The 15,413-nt window shown below is 47.7% G+C and overlaps 1 protein-coding gene across 1 annotated transcript in view; it reads right to left on the bottom strand.

Annotated features, from left to right (window-relative positions):
* LOC101602955 overlaps positions 1-15,413 on the bottom strand; it is a 79,754-nt gene that overhangs the window by 42,783 nt on the left and 21,558 nt on the right. The window contains exons 5-6 of the mRNA XM_045158431.1: positions 1,721-1,768; positions 148-286 (exon numbers count right to left, since the gene is read on the bottom strand). Coding sequence (XP_045014366.1) covers positions 148-286; positions 1,721-1,768 — 187 coding nt within the window. The remainder of the gene's footprint in view (positions 1-147; positions 287-1,720; positions 1,769-15,413) is intronic.

Raw genomic sequence — 15,413 nt, 5'->3', positions numbered from 1 at the left:
CTACAGAGTAAGTTCCAGGTCAGCCCAGGCTTGAGTGAGAACCTACCTTAAAAAACAAAAACAAAAACAAAAACAAAAAAACAAAACACATAATAATAACGATGAGGAGGAGGCCCACAATAAAAATAAAATAGGAGCTGTACAAACTTTTACATTTTATCTTCTGGAGTTTTTCTTTCATTTCGGTTCCAAGCACTTCCTCCTGAATCAGCTTCCAAAAATCTTCATAGTCGCTCATGCTCTTCAGGGCTCCGTGTTTGGTCAGTTCATTCTGCAGCCCTACAATCTTAGGGGAGTATAAGAATGAATCTGTATGGCAGATGGACATCTTTAATGGTGAATCGTAAGTAAGAGGTGATGTGACACTCAACTTCCCTTCCTGAGCAATGGAGTGCAACTCCTGCGGAATTTATGGCTTATCTGGTCAGGGAAGGGCCAGGAGAAAGGGCCACCACGCCTTTGAAAGTCTCTGTCCCTAAACTCAGTGTGTTCCTTTACATTTTAACATTAAAAAGGAACAACCCAAGGCTAGCTGCTCTGTTTCCCTTCTTTTTAGCTCATTAGTAGCAGCAGGACATTGACATTCGGGGACTGTTGGGGGTAGGGGCTGTGAAAGGGGAGGGGGAGCTGGTTTGAGAGTCCGGGGAGGAAGGAGGTCGCTTTCCAGTGTTATCTGTCTCCCTCTGACCATCACCGCAGCTCTACACTAACTGCCGCACAGGAGTCTGCGGGCCTGAGATAAAACAAGCTGCATTTCCCAGTTAAGCAGAAAACAGGCGTCAGAACGCCCCCTCTTTCAAGGATAATTTTGCTTTGTTACTGGGACCCACATCTAAGGCCTGGCTGAGAAGTGCCACCAGGATGCAGCGCCTCAAACCCTCTAAGGGAACTGGAGACTCGAGCTTTGAGGTCGCTCTTTCCGCTTCCAATTTGGAAAGTCACAATTACTCATTTAGTGACAGTTATTCCGCATCACGCAGCTCAGCTGGCGGCTGCACCGTGCGCAGAAACGGGAGAAGCAGAAACAAGAATGAGTGGATAGGCCATTCCCTTATGTGGTTTTTTTAAAAAAAAAAAAAAAAGACTTCCTTGTCATGTCAGGTAAACCGGTCAGGACTCATTGCTGGCTGCTAGCCACCTCTTGGACACTGCGGGACGTGGAGCTCTGGTTTGGCCTGCGTGCGCTCTGGCGCTGAGGACGCCAGAGATTTAACCCATTCAAGCATAAAATCCGGCGTGCACTGCTCTCTTAGAAAGATCGTCTGTTTTGGGAGACGTCTGGAAAACGTAGCTTACATCAGCACTCCAAAGACCTTTTTCCCTAGTCTGACCTCTGGGGCAGAAATGAGGGGTTTAAGTGGGCTTCCCTCCAAAACCGGGCAGTGGCACCCTGGGACAGGAAGTGCTTTTCTTCCCAGAACTGCAACTTTTAAACCGCGGGGAGGGCGAGAGGGGGGACCTCTATCCACCCCCGCATCTCCAGGGGTGCTGAGGGCTTGGGTCCAGGTACTGGGTCTCCCTTTCGCCCCAGCTCCAATGCAAGTGGGCCTGGCTCTGCGTCTACCCTACCCTAGCAGAGGATACCCTATCCCTGGGCAGAAGGAGGTCATGCGCATCCCTGGCCTAGGGCGAGGCCGTGAGCATCCCTGGGCAGGGGGGAGGCTGCTTCGGCGGTGTAGGCTGCGGGTGGCGTTGGCGACCCCGAGCGCCCAGGGCTTACCAGGTAGACTTTGGGGCGCGCGGGGGCCGCGGGGCGCGGGGAGGCCGGCTGCAAGGCAAGAAAGAGGAGCGTGTGAGTGCCGGGCAGCGGGAACAAAGCCGCACACAAATGACAAGTAAACAGCCAGCCACGGGAAGCCATTAGGCAGAGTGGGCGCTAATGAGCGCGCCGCGGGGCCCCGCCGCCCGCCGCGCACCCGCCCACGCCGGGAAAAACGACCGGGACTGCCGAGCCCGGCTATTTGGAGCCCAGGAGCCCCCGCTGGCAGGCCATAAACCTGTTTGTAGTCTCCCTCGGCTCCCCTTCAAGTTTGTGTCGTTAGGGAAAAAAAGGAAGAGCCCTCGGAGGCTGTGATCTCGGCCCTTCCCACGTCTTTCCAGACCCGGGAACCGCAGTTGCAGAGGGGGCGGCTCCGTTCCCAACTCCAAGGTAAAGGGTCTGCCGCGGTGCGAAGGTAGAAGGGAGAGCCTGGCTCCAGAGAGCTTTGGGGCCTTATGAAAAGATTTCTCATAAAATGCAACAACGAGGGGGCGGGGGAACATGGCTGGAGAGATGGTGGTTAAAGGTGCTTGCTTGCAAAGCCTGATGACCCGAGTTCGATTCCCCAGTACCCACGAAAAACCAGATGCACAAAGTGAGTCATGTATCTGGAGTTTGTTTGCGGTGGCAGGAGTCCCTGGCGCGCCTGTTCTTATTCTTTCTATATATCTGTCTCGCTCCCTCAAATAAATACATTTTAAAAAATAAATAGCCTTTTTGACCAAATGCCCCTCTGAGCTTCCTCAAGTTGTCAACCACGCTTCCAATATTTTTTTCTTTAAGGAGCCGGGGCTCGTCCTGCCTTCGGGTCTAAGGACTCGGGATGGCTCACAGGTGGTTTTGGGTTTTCCGAGGACCGCTCCTCCTGGGCGCGGGTGGACTGCGCGCTCCGACCCCGCGGCAGCGGCACCTAGCGGCCAGCCCGCGCGCCCGCCGTCCGCCCGGGCCGCCGCGGGGGCCTTCCCGGTCAGCGGCGGAGGCGGACCACACACCGAGGGCCTCAGGAATGCCCAGAAGAGCCCGGCGGGTCGGACTGGGACATTTCAGGAGTCAGTTACGTGGAAAGCGCGTAAATCTCAGAGCCTCCTTAGAAGTCTCTGGAAGCAGGTGTTGACCAAGCATTGCCTAAGAATTGCTGATGACTTCCTTGGTGGGAAGAGGAGAATGTTAATCATAAACGGATCGTCATGAGTTCTTCCGTGGTCCCACTTAAGCGGAAGGAGCAAGTAACTTAATGTGGAGTGTGAGGGCCTGCACCGCACCTTCACGCTATTGCCAGCTTAGTTTTCTCAGTGAAAATTACTTCAAATATATCTTATTCATATTTCATATGCTGTGCACGTTAGAATAGCGTAAGTTCACTGAGCGAAAACTAAGACACGCACACGCACGCACACACGCATGAACACACATGCACACATTTTCATATCTATAGTAACAGTTTGGGCCTGAAGTTGAAACCTTTCAGGGAGGTGGATTAGATAACTTCTTCATCCCCTTTTGGATCTAAAAGTTTAGAGTTCCTGATCATTTTGCCCTAAAACATAACACTCTTAGATGTGTTTGCCTTGTAAGAAGTCAGAGTGCTTAGAAAAGCTTAAAAGAAAAGCACAGCGATTCCTGCTCCTCCCTCTGCAGACCACACAGATCACAGCAGCCGTGCCTGTCCACTGGCTCTCGAAGCTGACCGAGCCAAGCTCAAACAGTACCCACTGAGCTACTCAGGGCTCCAGAGAGTGGTGTGCACCCTTCTCCTTCCTTCTTTCTTCGGATGTTTGGACCTTTGCTCTATTATTATTATCATTATTATTAACTATTTACCATTCTTTTCCTTTTATTGTGAGCTCATGAAGACCCTTTTAAGGGCAGAGACATCCAGAGAGAATCTTCATGTCAGACCCTCAACCTTAGAAGTTCTGCAACTAGGCATGGTGACCCCAGCCCTGGGAAGCCATTCCTCTCAAGAAGAAAAACACTAGAGAATGAGGTGAGGTGATTTTCCTTCTATACCTGTCCCTTCTCTCCAAGGCCCCTGAAAGCCACATAACTACTGGAAGTGATGGAAATTTTAACTGTCAGCAGTTATAAATTATAATATCTATGTACTATTTTTCTCTAAACTATATTCTATTATTCAAAGCTTGACTTTTCTTTCAAAGCAATATTTTAAAGATATTAACCATAGAAACACAAAGAATTCTATAAATATGAAATTATTTTAAAGGTATTTTCAGCCAGGCAGGGTGGCACACACCTTTAATCCCAGCATTTGGGAGGCAGAGGTAGAAGGGTTGCCGTGAGTTCAAGGCCACCCTGAGACTACATAGTGAATTCAAGATCAGCCTGGACTAGAGTGAGACCCTACCTCAATCATTTGTGTCCCCAATAAGCAAATATCAATGTGGCTTCCCCTACTGAGATGAGCAAATTGTACCATTAAAAATACACATTTCAAGCCACACATGGTGGCACATGTGTTTATCCCAGCAGCATTCAGGAGGCTGAGGGAGGAAGATCATCATGCATTCAAGGCCAGCCTGGGCTGGAGTGAGACCCTGCCTCAAGAAAGAAAACAAAAACACAATTTAATTTGCTTTTCCTGTTCATGTCTCTGACTGGCTGCAGTGCTGTCAGCCTGGGTAGAGGCATCAACCCCGTGGCACTTCCTCCTCCAGGGCTTCTTTCCCCAGGTCTATTACAAAGGGAGCTTCTGTAACTTTGGACTTCTCTCTGCAGTTGATTCCTGTGTTCTGAGTTCACTAAATCTACGCATTATCACTGCGTGAGGCGTTCTACCCTGTCACCATCTTTACCCCCGCGTGGGGTACCCATTGGTGTCAGATGGAAGAGCTAAGATGGGCAAGGACAAGGGTCACCCAGGGCTTGCCAGCAGCCTGCAGCTCCTCAACACTGGATCTAGCAGCCTACCCGGCCCCCCTCCTGCTGTGGAGTCCCCTCAGTGTCTCCTGAACCAGGAGCATGTCTCCTTGGCACCCTCTAGTGTCCCCTGCCTATGGGTACAGCTGCCAGCCCCTATCTCCATGGCTGCTGTGTCCTGCTTGGGTACCATCGCCACTCCACGGGAGCCAGGAATACAGCAGACCGTCCCCTTGTCCCTGATCATTGCTGTGTTCCCAGCGTGGGTCCCTCCCTGGGGACAGACAATGAGGAAGACCCTCCCCTCAGTGCTAACAGCAGTGTGGCCCCTAGCAGAAGGGAACTCTTTCAGTTTGAAGAATCAGTTGTAAGTTCCAAGGAGCCATGGCAGAATCACTATATTGTGATGAGACCAACATCAAAACCACCCCGCCAATGACTGACCTGTCAGTAGCAGTCCACCCTTCAGGTCAAGGGCGTCTGCACAAGCTGTCAGGTACTGCTTAACAAATGATCTCTGAGTGAGAGCTCCAGTGATGCTGAGGCCCCAGGCAGGGCTCACTCCAGACCGGGACAGAACCTGCTGAGCCCCAGGAGACAGCCAGGCCTTGGTGACCAGCAACCCCACTGTGCTTCCCTGTGGTGACCCGTTCAAGCTCACCTAACACCCACCATGCCTGGCTTCACTTCTCATCACCCTGGTCCTCTAATTTCTCTTCCTGGTTTATAATCTAACCCTTTCATGCCAGTGGAATGAAGGAAACTTTAAAAAACATGGAAAAGTGAAAACAAAGTCAAACTGAGCAGCTGAGGCACCGTAAAACCTGTGACCATATCCATCTTTAACATAACATAGCATTGTAAGACTCTGGCTACAAACCTTCAAAATGGAAACACTGAGTGAGAAATCAATAAACTGTACTACTAAGAAAATAACCCATTTTAAATACAGCATATTCAAAACCCCATTTTTTAATGCTTAAGAGCCTAAAAGATCTTCAAGACACAGCCCATCTAATTAAGTAAATAAGGAGCCGGGGCAGCCGGTATGTATGTAACTGTTCACGTAAATGGTGACTCCGAAACCCGCGACCCTGCGGGAAGGAGAGCACATGGTCTTAGGTCTAGGGTTAGCTCTCCAGCCCACGAGAAAAGTCTCAGGCAGAGGGTGGAGCTCAGTAGGCATGTATGAACTTAGGTGAGACGCCTTGGGTTCTGTCCCTAACACCACACCACCAAAAAATAAAAATAAATAAATAACATTTAAAATGACAGTGCTATCCCTGAAGTGAGTTTAAAACTCCTTCTACCCGCTCCCTTCTGATGTTGGGATTCCCCTCTGCTGTATCTCTGCTCCTCCTACCTGAAGTCCAGTATTTGAAACACCAGGAGTCACCTTCTCACTTGGCCCTTCATACTGAGTCTCAGGTAGACACATGACATGGAATTGTTCCCCATCCCTCAAAGTCAACTTTAAGAATGTGTGTGACCGCAAAGGACACAGTGAAAAAAGCAAAGAGGCAACCTACAGAATGGGAAAAAATCTTCGCCAGCTATATATCTGATAGAGGATTAATATATAGGATATACAAAGAACTCAAAAAGTTAAATAATAAGGAATCAAACAAGCCAATCAAAAAGTGGGCTATGGAGCTAAATAGAGAGTTCTCAAAGGAAGAAATACGAATGGCATATAAGCATCTAAAAAAATGTTCTACATCACTAGTCATCAGGGAAATGCAGATTAAAACTACATTGAGATTCCATCTCACTCCTGTCAGATTGGCCACCATCATGAAAACAAATGATCATAAATGTTGGCAGGGATGTGGAAAAAAAGGAACCCTTCTGCACTGCTGGTGGGAATGCAATCTGGTCCAGCCATTGTGGAAAACAGTGTGGAGGTTCCTAAAACAGCTAGAGATTGATCTACCATATGACCCAGCTATAGCACTCCTAGGCATATATCCAAAGGACTCATCTCATTTCCTTAGAAGTACATGCTCAACCATGTTTATTGCTGCTCAATTTATAATAGCTGGGAAATGGAACCAGCCTAGATGTCCCTCAACTGATGAGTGGATAATGAAGATGTGGCACATTTATACAATGGAGTTCTACTCAGCGGTAAAGAAAAATGAAGTTATGAAATTTGCAGAAAAATGGATGGACCTGGAAAGTATTATACTAAGTGAGGTAACCCAGGCCCAGAAAGCCAAGCACCACATGTTCTCTCTCATATGTGGATCCTAGCTACAGATGACTGGGCTTCTGCGTGAGAATGAAAATACTTAGTAGCAGAGGCCAGTAAGTTGAAAAGGAGACATAAAGGGTGGAGAAAGGAAGGGAGGAGGATACTTAATAGGTTGATATTGTATATATGTAATTACAATGATTGTAATGGGGAGGTAATATGATGGAGAATGGAATTTCAAACGGGAAAGTGTGGGGGTGGGGAGGGAATTACCATGGGATATATTTTATAATCATGGAAAATGTTAATAAAAATTAAAAAAAAAGAAAATATAAACACATAAAATTAAAAAAAAAAAGAATGTGTGTGAAGGAACTGGAGAGATGGCTTAGTGGCTGAGGCACTTGCCTGTAAAGCCTAAGGACCCAGGTTTGACTCCCCAGTACCCACATAAGCCAAATGCACAAGGTGGCACAATCGTCTGGAGTTCATTTGTAGTAGGTAAGGTCCTGGCATGGCCATTCTCTCCCTCTCCTGCCCCCTCACTCAAATAAATAATATATTTTTCTGGATGGACCTGGAAAGTATTATACTAAGTCAGGTAACCCAGGCCCAGAAAGCCAAGCACCACATGTTCTCTCTCATATGTGGATCCTAGCTACAGATGACTGGGCTTCTGCATGAGAATGAAAATACTTAGTAGCAGAGGCCAGTAAGTTAAAAAGGAGACATAAAGGGTAGAGAAAGGAAGGGAGGAGGATACTTAATAGGTTGATATTGTAAATATGTAATTACTATGATTGTAATGGGGAGATAATATGATGGAGAATGGAATTTCAAATGGGAAAGTGTGGGGGTGGGGAGGGAGGGAATTACCATGGGATATATTTTATAATCATGGAAAATGTTAATAAAAATTAAAAAAAAAAACTCAAAAAAAAAAAAAAAGAAGAAGAATGGAAGAGATTGGGCTGGGCATTGGCGGAGCACGCCTTTAATCCCAGCACTCCACTCGTGAGGCTGAGATAGGAGGATTGCTGTGAGTTTGAGGGCACCTTGAGACTACATAGTGAATTCCAGGTCACCCTGGGCTACAGTGAGACCCTACCTTGAAAAACCAAAAAATAAATAAATAAATAAAAATTTAAGGTCATCCTCATCTTGAGACCTTGTCTCAAGAAGAGTTTTTTATGCCAGGCATGGTGGCACACACTTTTAATCTAGCACTCAGGAGGCCAAGGTAGGGATCACTGTGAGTTCTAGGTCAGCCTGGGCTAGAACAAGACCCTACCCTGGAGGAGAGGGGGGAAAGGTTTCATATGTTCTATCCTGAAGAATTTAATATTTCCTTTGCAGCCATTTTTTTTTAAATGGTAACAATGATTCAGAAAACAATTTGGGGGGGGCCAATGAAGCAAGTGTAATAAAATGCTGATGTTTGAAGAAAAAAAAATAATAATATATTTTTCAAAAATGTGTTTGTGAAGACAGCCTGTCATCTGCCTTCAGTGTCTGATGGGTAGTGACAGGAAAATGTGACAGGATTCCCACCCAAGGTTACTGAGAGCCAGTGAGACCTGAGTGAGACCTGAAGACCGTCCACTCCATGCTCCACACCTGTGGGCACCCAGCCCACCCCCCACGCAATATGTTTTATGAATGAAGAAACTAAGGCTGACATGCGTGGAGCTCAAGGAGACTTTTTCTAATTTTAATTTTATTTTAGAGAGAAAGAGAGACAGAGAGAATGGGCATGCCAGGGCCTCAGCCACTCCAATTGTACTCCAGGCTTTGAACTTGCACCACCTAGTGGGCATGTGTGACCTTGCACTTGCCTCACCTTTGTACATCTGGCTAAGGTGGGATCTGGAGAGTCAAACATGGGTCCTTAGGCTTCTCAGGCCAGTGCCTTAACCAGTAAGCCATCTCTCCAGCCTGAGACTGTTTTTTTTTGTTTTGTTTTTAATATATTTTTATTTATTTATTTGAGAGAAAGAGGCGGGGGGGGGGAATGTGCACGCCAGGGCCTCCAGCCATTACAAACAAACTCCAGGCACATGCACCCCCTTGTGTACCAGGCTTTTGTGAGTCCTGGAGAGTCGAACCGGTATCCTCTGGCTTTGCAGGCAAACGCCTTAACCGCTAAGCCATCTCTTCATCTCAAGACTGTTTTAAGAGCACTAAAATCCCGATCTCAGCTCCACTGGCCATGAGCACAGACTTGAAGGGTTCACACACAAGGCACGCGGGCTAGCACCTGTAACACTGCACCAGAGGAGCTGAGGCAGCAGGGAGGGAGTCCCAGGTCAGGGCCACAGAGCCAGACCCCGAAGGCAAACAAATGCCAGGCCAGCCTTGATCAAACCAGAGAAGCGGAGGGAGCCGCTGCCCAGGTAGGGTAAACAGCAGACGCACTGACAAGCACTGCGACAGAAGGCTGTGTCTGGAGCCTGTAGTTCGGGCGGACACCAGGGACATCAGGTGTGAGGCTGGACTATGCCAGACAGACACCCTGCTGCTGGCCAAGGCAGCTCTCCCCGCCATTGTCGAAAATGAAAGGCTGGGGGAATCATTTCTACAGTTTGCTGGGCTACAAAATTGTACAAATTTTTGGGCTGGAGAGATTGCTTAGTGGTTAAGGCATTTGCCTGCAAAGCCAAAGGACCCTGGTTGGATTCTCCAGGACCCACGTAAGCCAGCTGCACAAGTGATACATGCATCTAGAGTTCGTTTGCAGTAGCTGGAGACCCTTGCACCCCCATTTTCTCTCTCTCTTCCCCCTCTTTCTTTCTCTCAAATAAATAAATAAAATATTTTTAAAATTGTACAAATTTTTAAGTTTTCACATCTTTGGTCATGAGAAAAAGGAGCTATGCATGTGGCACATGCCTTGTAATCCCAGCACTCAGGAGGCAGAGGAAGGAGGATCACTGTGAGTTCAAGGCCAGCCTAAGACTACATCATGAATTCCAGGTCAGCCTGGGCTAGAGTCGGAAGACAGAGAAAGAGAGAAAGGAAATCACTCAAAAATTAAATTGCAACCTTAAGTCCCCAGTAAGTCAGTTTGAGAAACAAACTTCTGCCAAAGTTAGAAGTATTAAACATGAACATGCCAACAATATTTGCTGAGTGTTAGTAAATTCTTTAAGCCTGCAGGTTGAAGTTGTTTTCCTTAAAGAAACAGAGAGTGGGAGAAAGGAAGGAAGGAAGGAAGGGAGGAAGGGAGGGAGGGAGGGAGGGAGGGAGGAAGGAAGGAAGGAAGGAAGGAAGGAAGGAAGGAAGGAAGGAAGGAAGGAAGGAAGGAAGGAAGGAAAGAACTACCACTGAGTAGCATTTTAAGACAGAATGGTGAAAATAATGAAATGAACTTTGAGTAGGAAATCCGTTCTTTTGTGCTATAAACAGTGTGACAGAGATCTTGCCACTTCTTCACGGGAACATTACTTATGGTCTCCTTCATTTTAGTGACTGCCTTACACCAAACCAAAAAAAAAAAAAAAAAAAAAAAAACCCAAAACAAAAACAACAACAAAAACCCTCAAGCATTGGTTGGATTTTAATATAAATTCCATGCAGAATGCAAGCTCTTCCTAGCTTCTGAATTTCCTGGGAAGGTACACTGAAGATTCTCACTACAGCTGGAGGAAGGACCGGGGAAGGCGGTGGCAGCCTCGCTCTCATCATGGGGTCACCATCAGGAACCGCTAGGGAGCCGGGGAATGGGTGATTTCCTTTTAAAATGGAGAGCAGTTTCTTTTTGGAAGGAAACTCCTGCAGAAGTTGTTTCAGAACTCGTCAAAGTTCCGGAAGAAGCCAGCCAAGGGTGTGAAGGAGCTTGCTCTCCCAGTTTGTGTATTTGGGCTCAGACAAGGTTCTATGCGCATATTAATCGAATGCTAATCAACCTCCTGGGAAGATGGGGGCATTTGACACTAGGTCCTGTGGATAGAAAGGGTTGGGTGTATTTTTAATCCCATCAAGGTTGGGGGGGGACATCCTGGGGGAGGAGGGAGCCTGGGAATGAGTTCCTCAGCTCTTGAGCCAGAGATCTGCGGAACTATCTCCACATCAATGGGTTTCTGAAGCTCCCCTCCAAAGCCTTCAGGTGAGTATTTATTTATCCCTCCCACCCCTCTGTGGGGGTTCACAAACTTGAGTGTGCAACAGAATCACCAGGTGGAGTTAGCAGGGACCCCACTGGAGCTCAGGCCCTGGTCAGAGTCTCAGATGCTGCAAACCCCTGATTGTTCCCAAAAGGTGGCGGCAGGCTGAAGGATAAAGGAACTGGGCTCGTGGGGTGGAGACTGAGAGGGAAGTCAAGTCAAGGGTTGTTTTTGTTGTCTTTTTCATACAGAAGTGTTTGCCAGTGGATATAAAAACACCATTCAGAGTTCAAGGCCACCCTGAGACTACACAGTAAGCTAGAGTGAAACCCTACATCAAAATAAAACAAAACAAACAAACAAACAAAAACACCATTCAAACAAAAATCATACCTGAAACCACTCTAAGGTCACCTCCTTCTGGACATAGCTTGTATTTTCCTGAGGACCACAGACAGATTGCATTTCCCTGTATCTGGACCCCTGGGAGCAGAGGGTCCAGGTAAGATGGCTTAGCTGTTAAGGCACTTGTCTGCAAAGCCAAAATCCCAGGTTAGATTCTCCAGGGCCCATATAAGCCAGATGCACAAGGTGGCATGTGTCTGGAGTTCGCTTGCCGTGGCTGAAGGCTCTGGCACACCCATTCTATCTGCCTCTCTCTCTCTCTCAAATAAATAAATAAAAATAAAATTAAATTAATCTCTTTCCTTAAATTGCTTCTGGTCAGGTATTTATTTGCATCAAAAAGAAAGAAACTGATATCGATGTGGATTTGGGGATTCAGGAGGGTCACCCAAATGTATGAATCCCAATTTTGGGTCCTTATCCTATTTTAACAAAGAATTGATAAAAATGGACTTAAGAAGGATAAATTATGAATTATTGAGTTTATTTAGGGAGAACTCACAAATTGTGGGGTTTACTTATAGGAAACTGGGGCCTAGAAAAAGTGGAGTAGAGTCACAAGCCCAGGGAAGATAGGACACACGTACTCGTGTGGAAGGCACAGCACAGGTCCTGAGGTTCAGTTAAGAGAACTGAAGGCCTAGGAAGAGGCTGGGGCAGAGCTTCAGGCATGTGGGAGACAGGACCTGGGAGCTCATGTAGGGAAGAAACACTCACGTGGAAGGCACAGCATCTTCCCTGAGCCTCCCCATGAAGAAAGCTGAGAGTCAGTGGTGAGAAGGTCAGGAAGACTCATAGAAGGAAAATGCCAAGGCAGAGACCAGGAAATTCAGATGAGTGGTAAAGAGAGTTACACCCATGGTTACCCCAAGTTTAGAGAAATTACACAGGTTTAGTGGAAATACCCACGTGTAGGGGAGGCACATGCATGGTAGATTCAGAGATCAGAGAAAAATCATTCATGCGATTAAAGTGAGAAGTTACCCCAAAGCATAAAGCAGAAGCAAGTAGAAAAGTGATCTTCCCTACCCAGCTTGGCTTACAGGTTTAGACAGAGATCACAGGGCACAGAAAGATGGGAACAGCACCGATATGCTTTTATAGTTGATTAAAAATGGATTTGAAGCTGGGCATGGTGGCACATGCCTTTAATCCCATCACTCAGGAGGCAAAGGTAGGAGGATTGCCATGAGTTCAGGGCCACCCTGAGACTCTATAGTGAATTCCAGGTCAGCCTGGGCCAGAGTGAGACCCTAGCCTGGAAAAAAAAAAATAATAATAATAATTTGGGGGCCAGAGAGATAGCTCAGTGGTTAAGATACTTGCCTGCAAAACCTGACGACCTGAGTTCAATTCCTCACTACCCACATACAGCCAGATGCACAAAGTGACACATTCATCTGGAGCTCATTTGCAGTGGCTGGAGGCCATGGCGCCCCCATTCTTCCCATCTGTCTCTCTCTGTTTGCATATAAATAAATAAAATATTTTTTAGAAATGGGTTCTTTCAGGTATGTAAGGATAAGAACTGATTAGTTTGCAGAGTCAACAGACCGACCCCAAAGGCCTGGCCCACCTAAATGTGGGGGCAGCTGATGTGGAGGAGAAGGGATCCGACAGGAGCTCCACTCCTGCCGTGGTGGGCGGCATCTTCTGGTTCTCTCTGGGGGCTTTTGTCCCAAACTGAAACTTCCTCCTGATGCTCCTTTGGAGCAGTGCCCCGTGGGTAAGTGTGGAGTGAATGAGGTGGACATGGCTTCCAGGAGAAGCAGGCCCTTGCCCCGTATAGGTGCTCACTGCTGTTTGCTCACTTCCCTTCCCCACGGGGCTCCCGCAGTGTCTGACAGTGCTGCAGCCAGGCTGAATGGAATGCGGCTTCACTACGGTGCGGCTGGCCCCAGCACAGAGACGGAATTGTGTCAGGAGAGCAGGGACTTGGAGAGGGATACATCAAGATCAATGCGCAGAAAGATGACAATGGCAACCAGTAGAGTGGGAACTGGTGACACGTAACACCCGGACATGCACATGCATGAAGTGCTGCCGAGGCGAAGGCCATGTGAGGACCCTATGAAGGGAGCTAAAGAGATGGCTCAGCAGTTAAGACACTTCCCTGCAAAGCCTAATGACCCAGGCTCAGTTCCCCAGTACCCATGCAAAGCCAGATGCACTAGGTGGCGCATGCGCCTGGAGTTTGTTTGAAGAGGATAGAGGCCCTGGCACACCCATTCTCTATCTCTCTCTATCTGCCTCTCTCTCATAAGTAAATGAATAAAATCTATGAAGGGCCATGAAGTTCATGGCGCCAGGCCTTTGGGGTGGATGTCTTTTTCAGCTCACTAGCCCACTTCTGATCTCATGAGCGCCTCTCTTCTTAACAAACTCTCTGTTTCTACTGCCTCTCTGTGAGCCTCTGGTACAACTCATTGCTCAGAGACACAAGACCTGTGGGCTTCTGTGCATGGTCCCTGAGAACACAGATTGGCACTGACCCATGCCAGTTCCATCGAAAGCACTGGAACAAAATGAACCAGAAGGACTCAGGCAGTGGGGATAGAGGCCGCTAGTGGGCACAGCCAAGACAAATAGGGTCAGAGTGTAAAGGGGAAGCTAAGAACTTGGGGAGTCCCAGCTTTGTCCCCTCCTCTGAGAACTTAAACAAATGGCATGCATGTCACTGGGGAGCTCAGCTCAGCCCCAGTCTACACAGTAAGTTGAGTGACATCAGCACCTGAATTCACTGTTGAAGCCCCAACACGTGCAAATGCATCCATTTACTGAAAGGCGTGGCCCGACTGGAAGTCCTGAAGGGTTCATGCTCACAGACAAGCTCAGGACAGCAAGGGCTGGCCTGCCCCGCCGAGGCAGCGCCTCCTCACCTCCTCTCTTTGCAAGGTCTATCTAGTGCCACATTCTTCAAATGCTGGTACTTTTTTTGTTTGTTTGTTTTAATTTCCAAGGATGGGGAGAGAGAGAGAGAGAGAGAGAGAATGAACAGGTGCACCAGGGCCTCTAGCCACTGCAAACTAACCACACATGCATGTGCCACTTTGGGCACCTAGTTTTATGTGGGTAGTGGAGTTGGGAATTGAACCCCGGTTATTAGGCTTTGCAGGCAAGCACCTTAACCACTGAGCCATCTCTCCCCAAAGTCTTGTACCTTTTATTGGTGACTTCATTGTATCCATGGCACTGCTGACCATGCTCTGTGTGATTTCCTGAGATCTACAGGCTGTGACGTGTTTGAGGAAACTATTGTGCATGAGAAAGCTTCCTCAGGCCTGAGCAATGGTGCTGTTGATTGTGAGTTCAGGGTTAATGAGCCAACAAGAGAAACTAGAGGGACAGAAAACCAGTGTATTACTTTTCTCATTGCCATGATCAAATACTTGATGAGAAGCAATCTAAGGAAGGGTTATTTTGACCGTGGTCCAGCACAGCAGGGAGGGCATGGTGTGGGAGCAGCTCCAAACGTGGCAGCAGGAGAATGGCACTGCTTGCTCACATCTAGCAGGATCAGGATGCAGAGGGACAGGAATGCTGATACTTGGCTCACTTACTCCTTTTCCTTTTCTTCAGTGTGGGCCCCTAGCCCATGGGATGGTACCACCTTCATTCAGGGTGGATCTGTCCCACTCAGTTAAAGCACTCTGGACACACCCTCACAGACACACCCAAAGGTGCATCTCACAGGTAATTCTAAATCCAATCAAGTTGACCATGAATATGAACCATTACAATAAGGTTATGTATGGTCCAGTGCATGAAAATGTTGAGGCTAGGGTTTCTCAGGAACATAGCTCTAGGCTCTATAATGGCGTTGGTCCACTTGTGAGGGCTCAGACCTCCAGACCTAGGCAGCCAGGAGCTGTGGCTGCTCACAGAGAAGAACCATCATGGGTAAGAAATCCTGAAAGCATTTTCTCTCACTGTGCACGTCCCATGTGGGTGCCAGAGTGCAGCAGGTGGGCTCGCTTAGGTTTAAAGACCAGATTGGCACAACAACCACCTCTGCCCCATAGTGCTGGTGACAATTACAAGGTGTGGCTAGCAGATCCATGAGCACAAAACAAAA

Source organism: Jaculus jaculus, chromosome 9, assembly GCF_020740685.1.
Source record: "Jaculus jaculus isolate mJacJac1 chromosome 9, mJacJac1.mat.Y.cur, whole genome shotgun sequence".
NCBI lineage: Eukaryota > Metazoa > Chordata > Mammalia > Rodentia > Dipodidae > Jaculus > Jaculus jaculus.
This window is presented reverse-complemented; position numbering and strand designations above follow the sequence as displayed.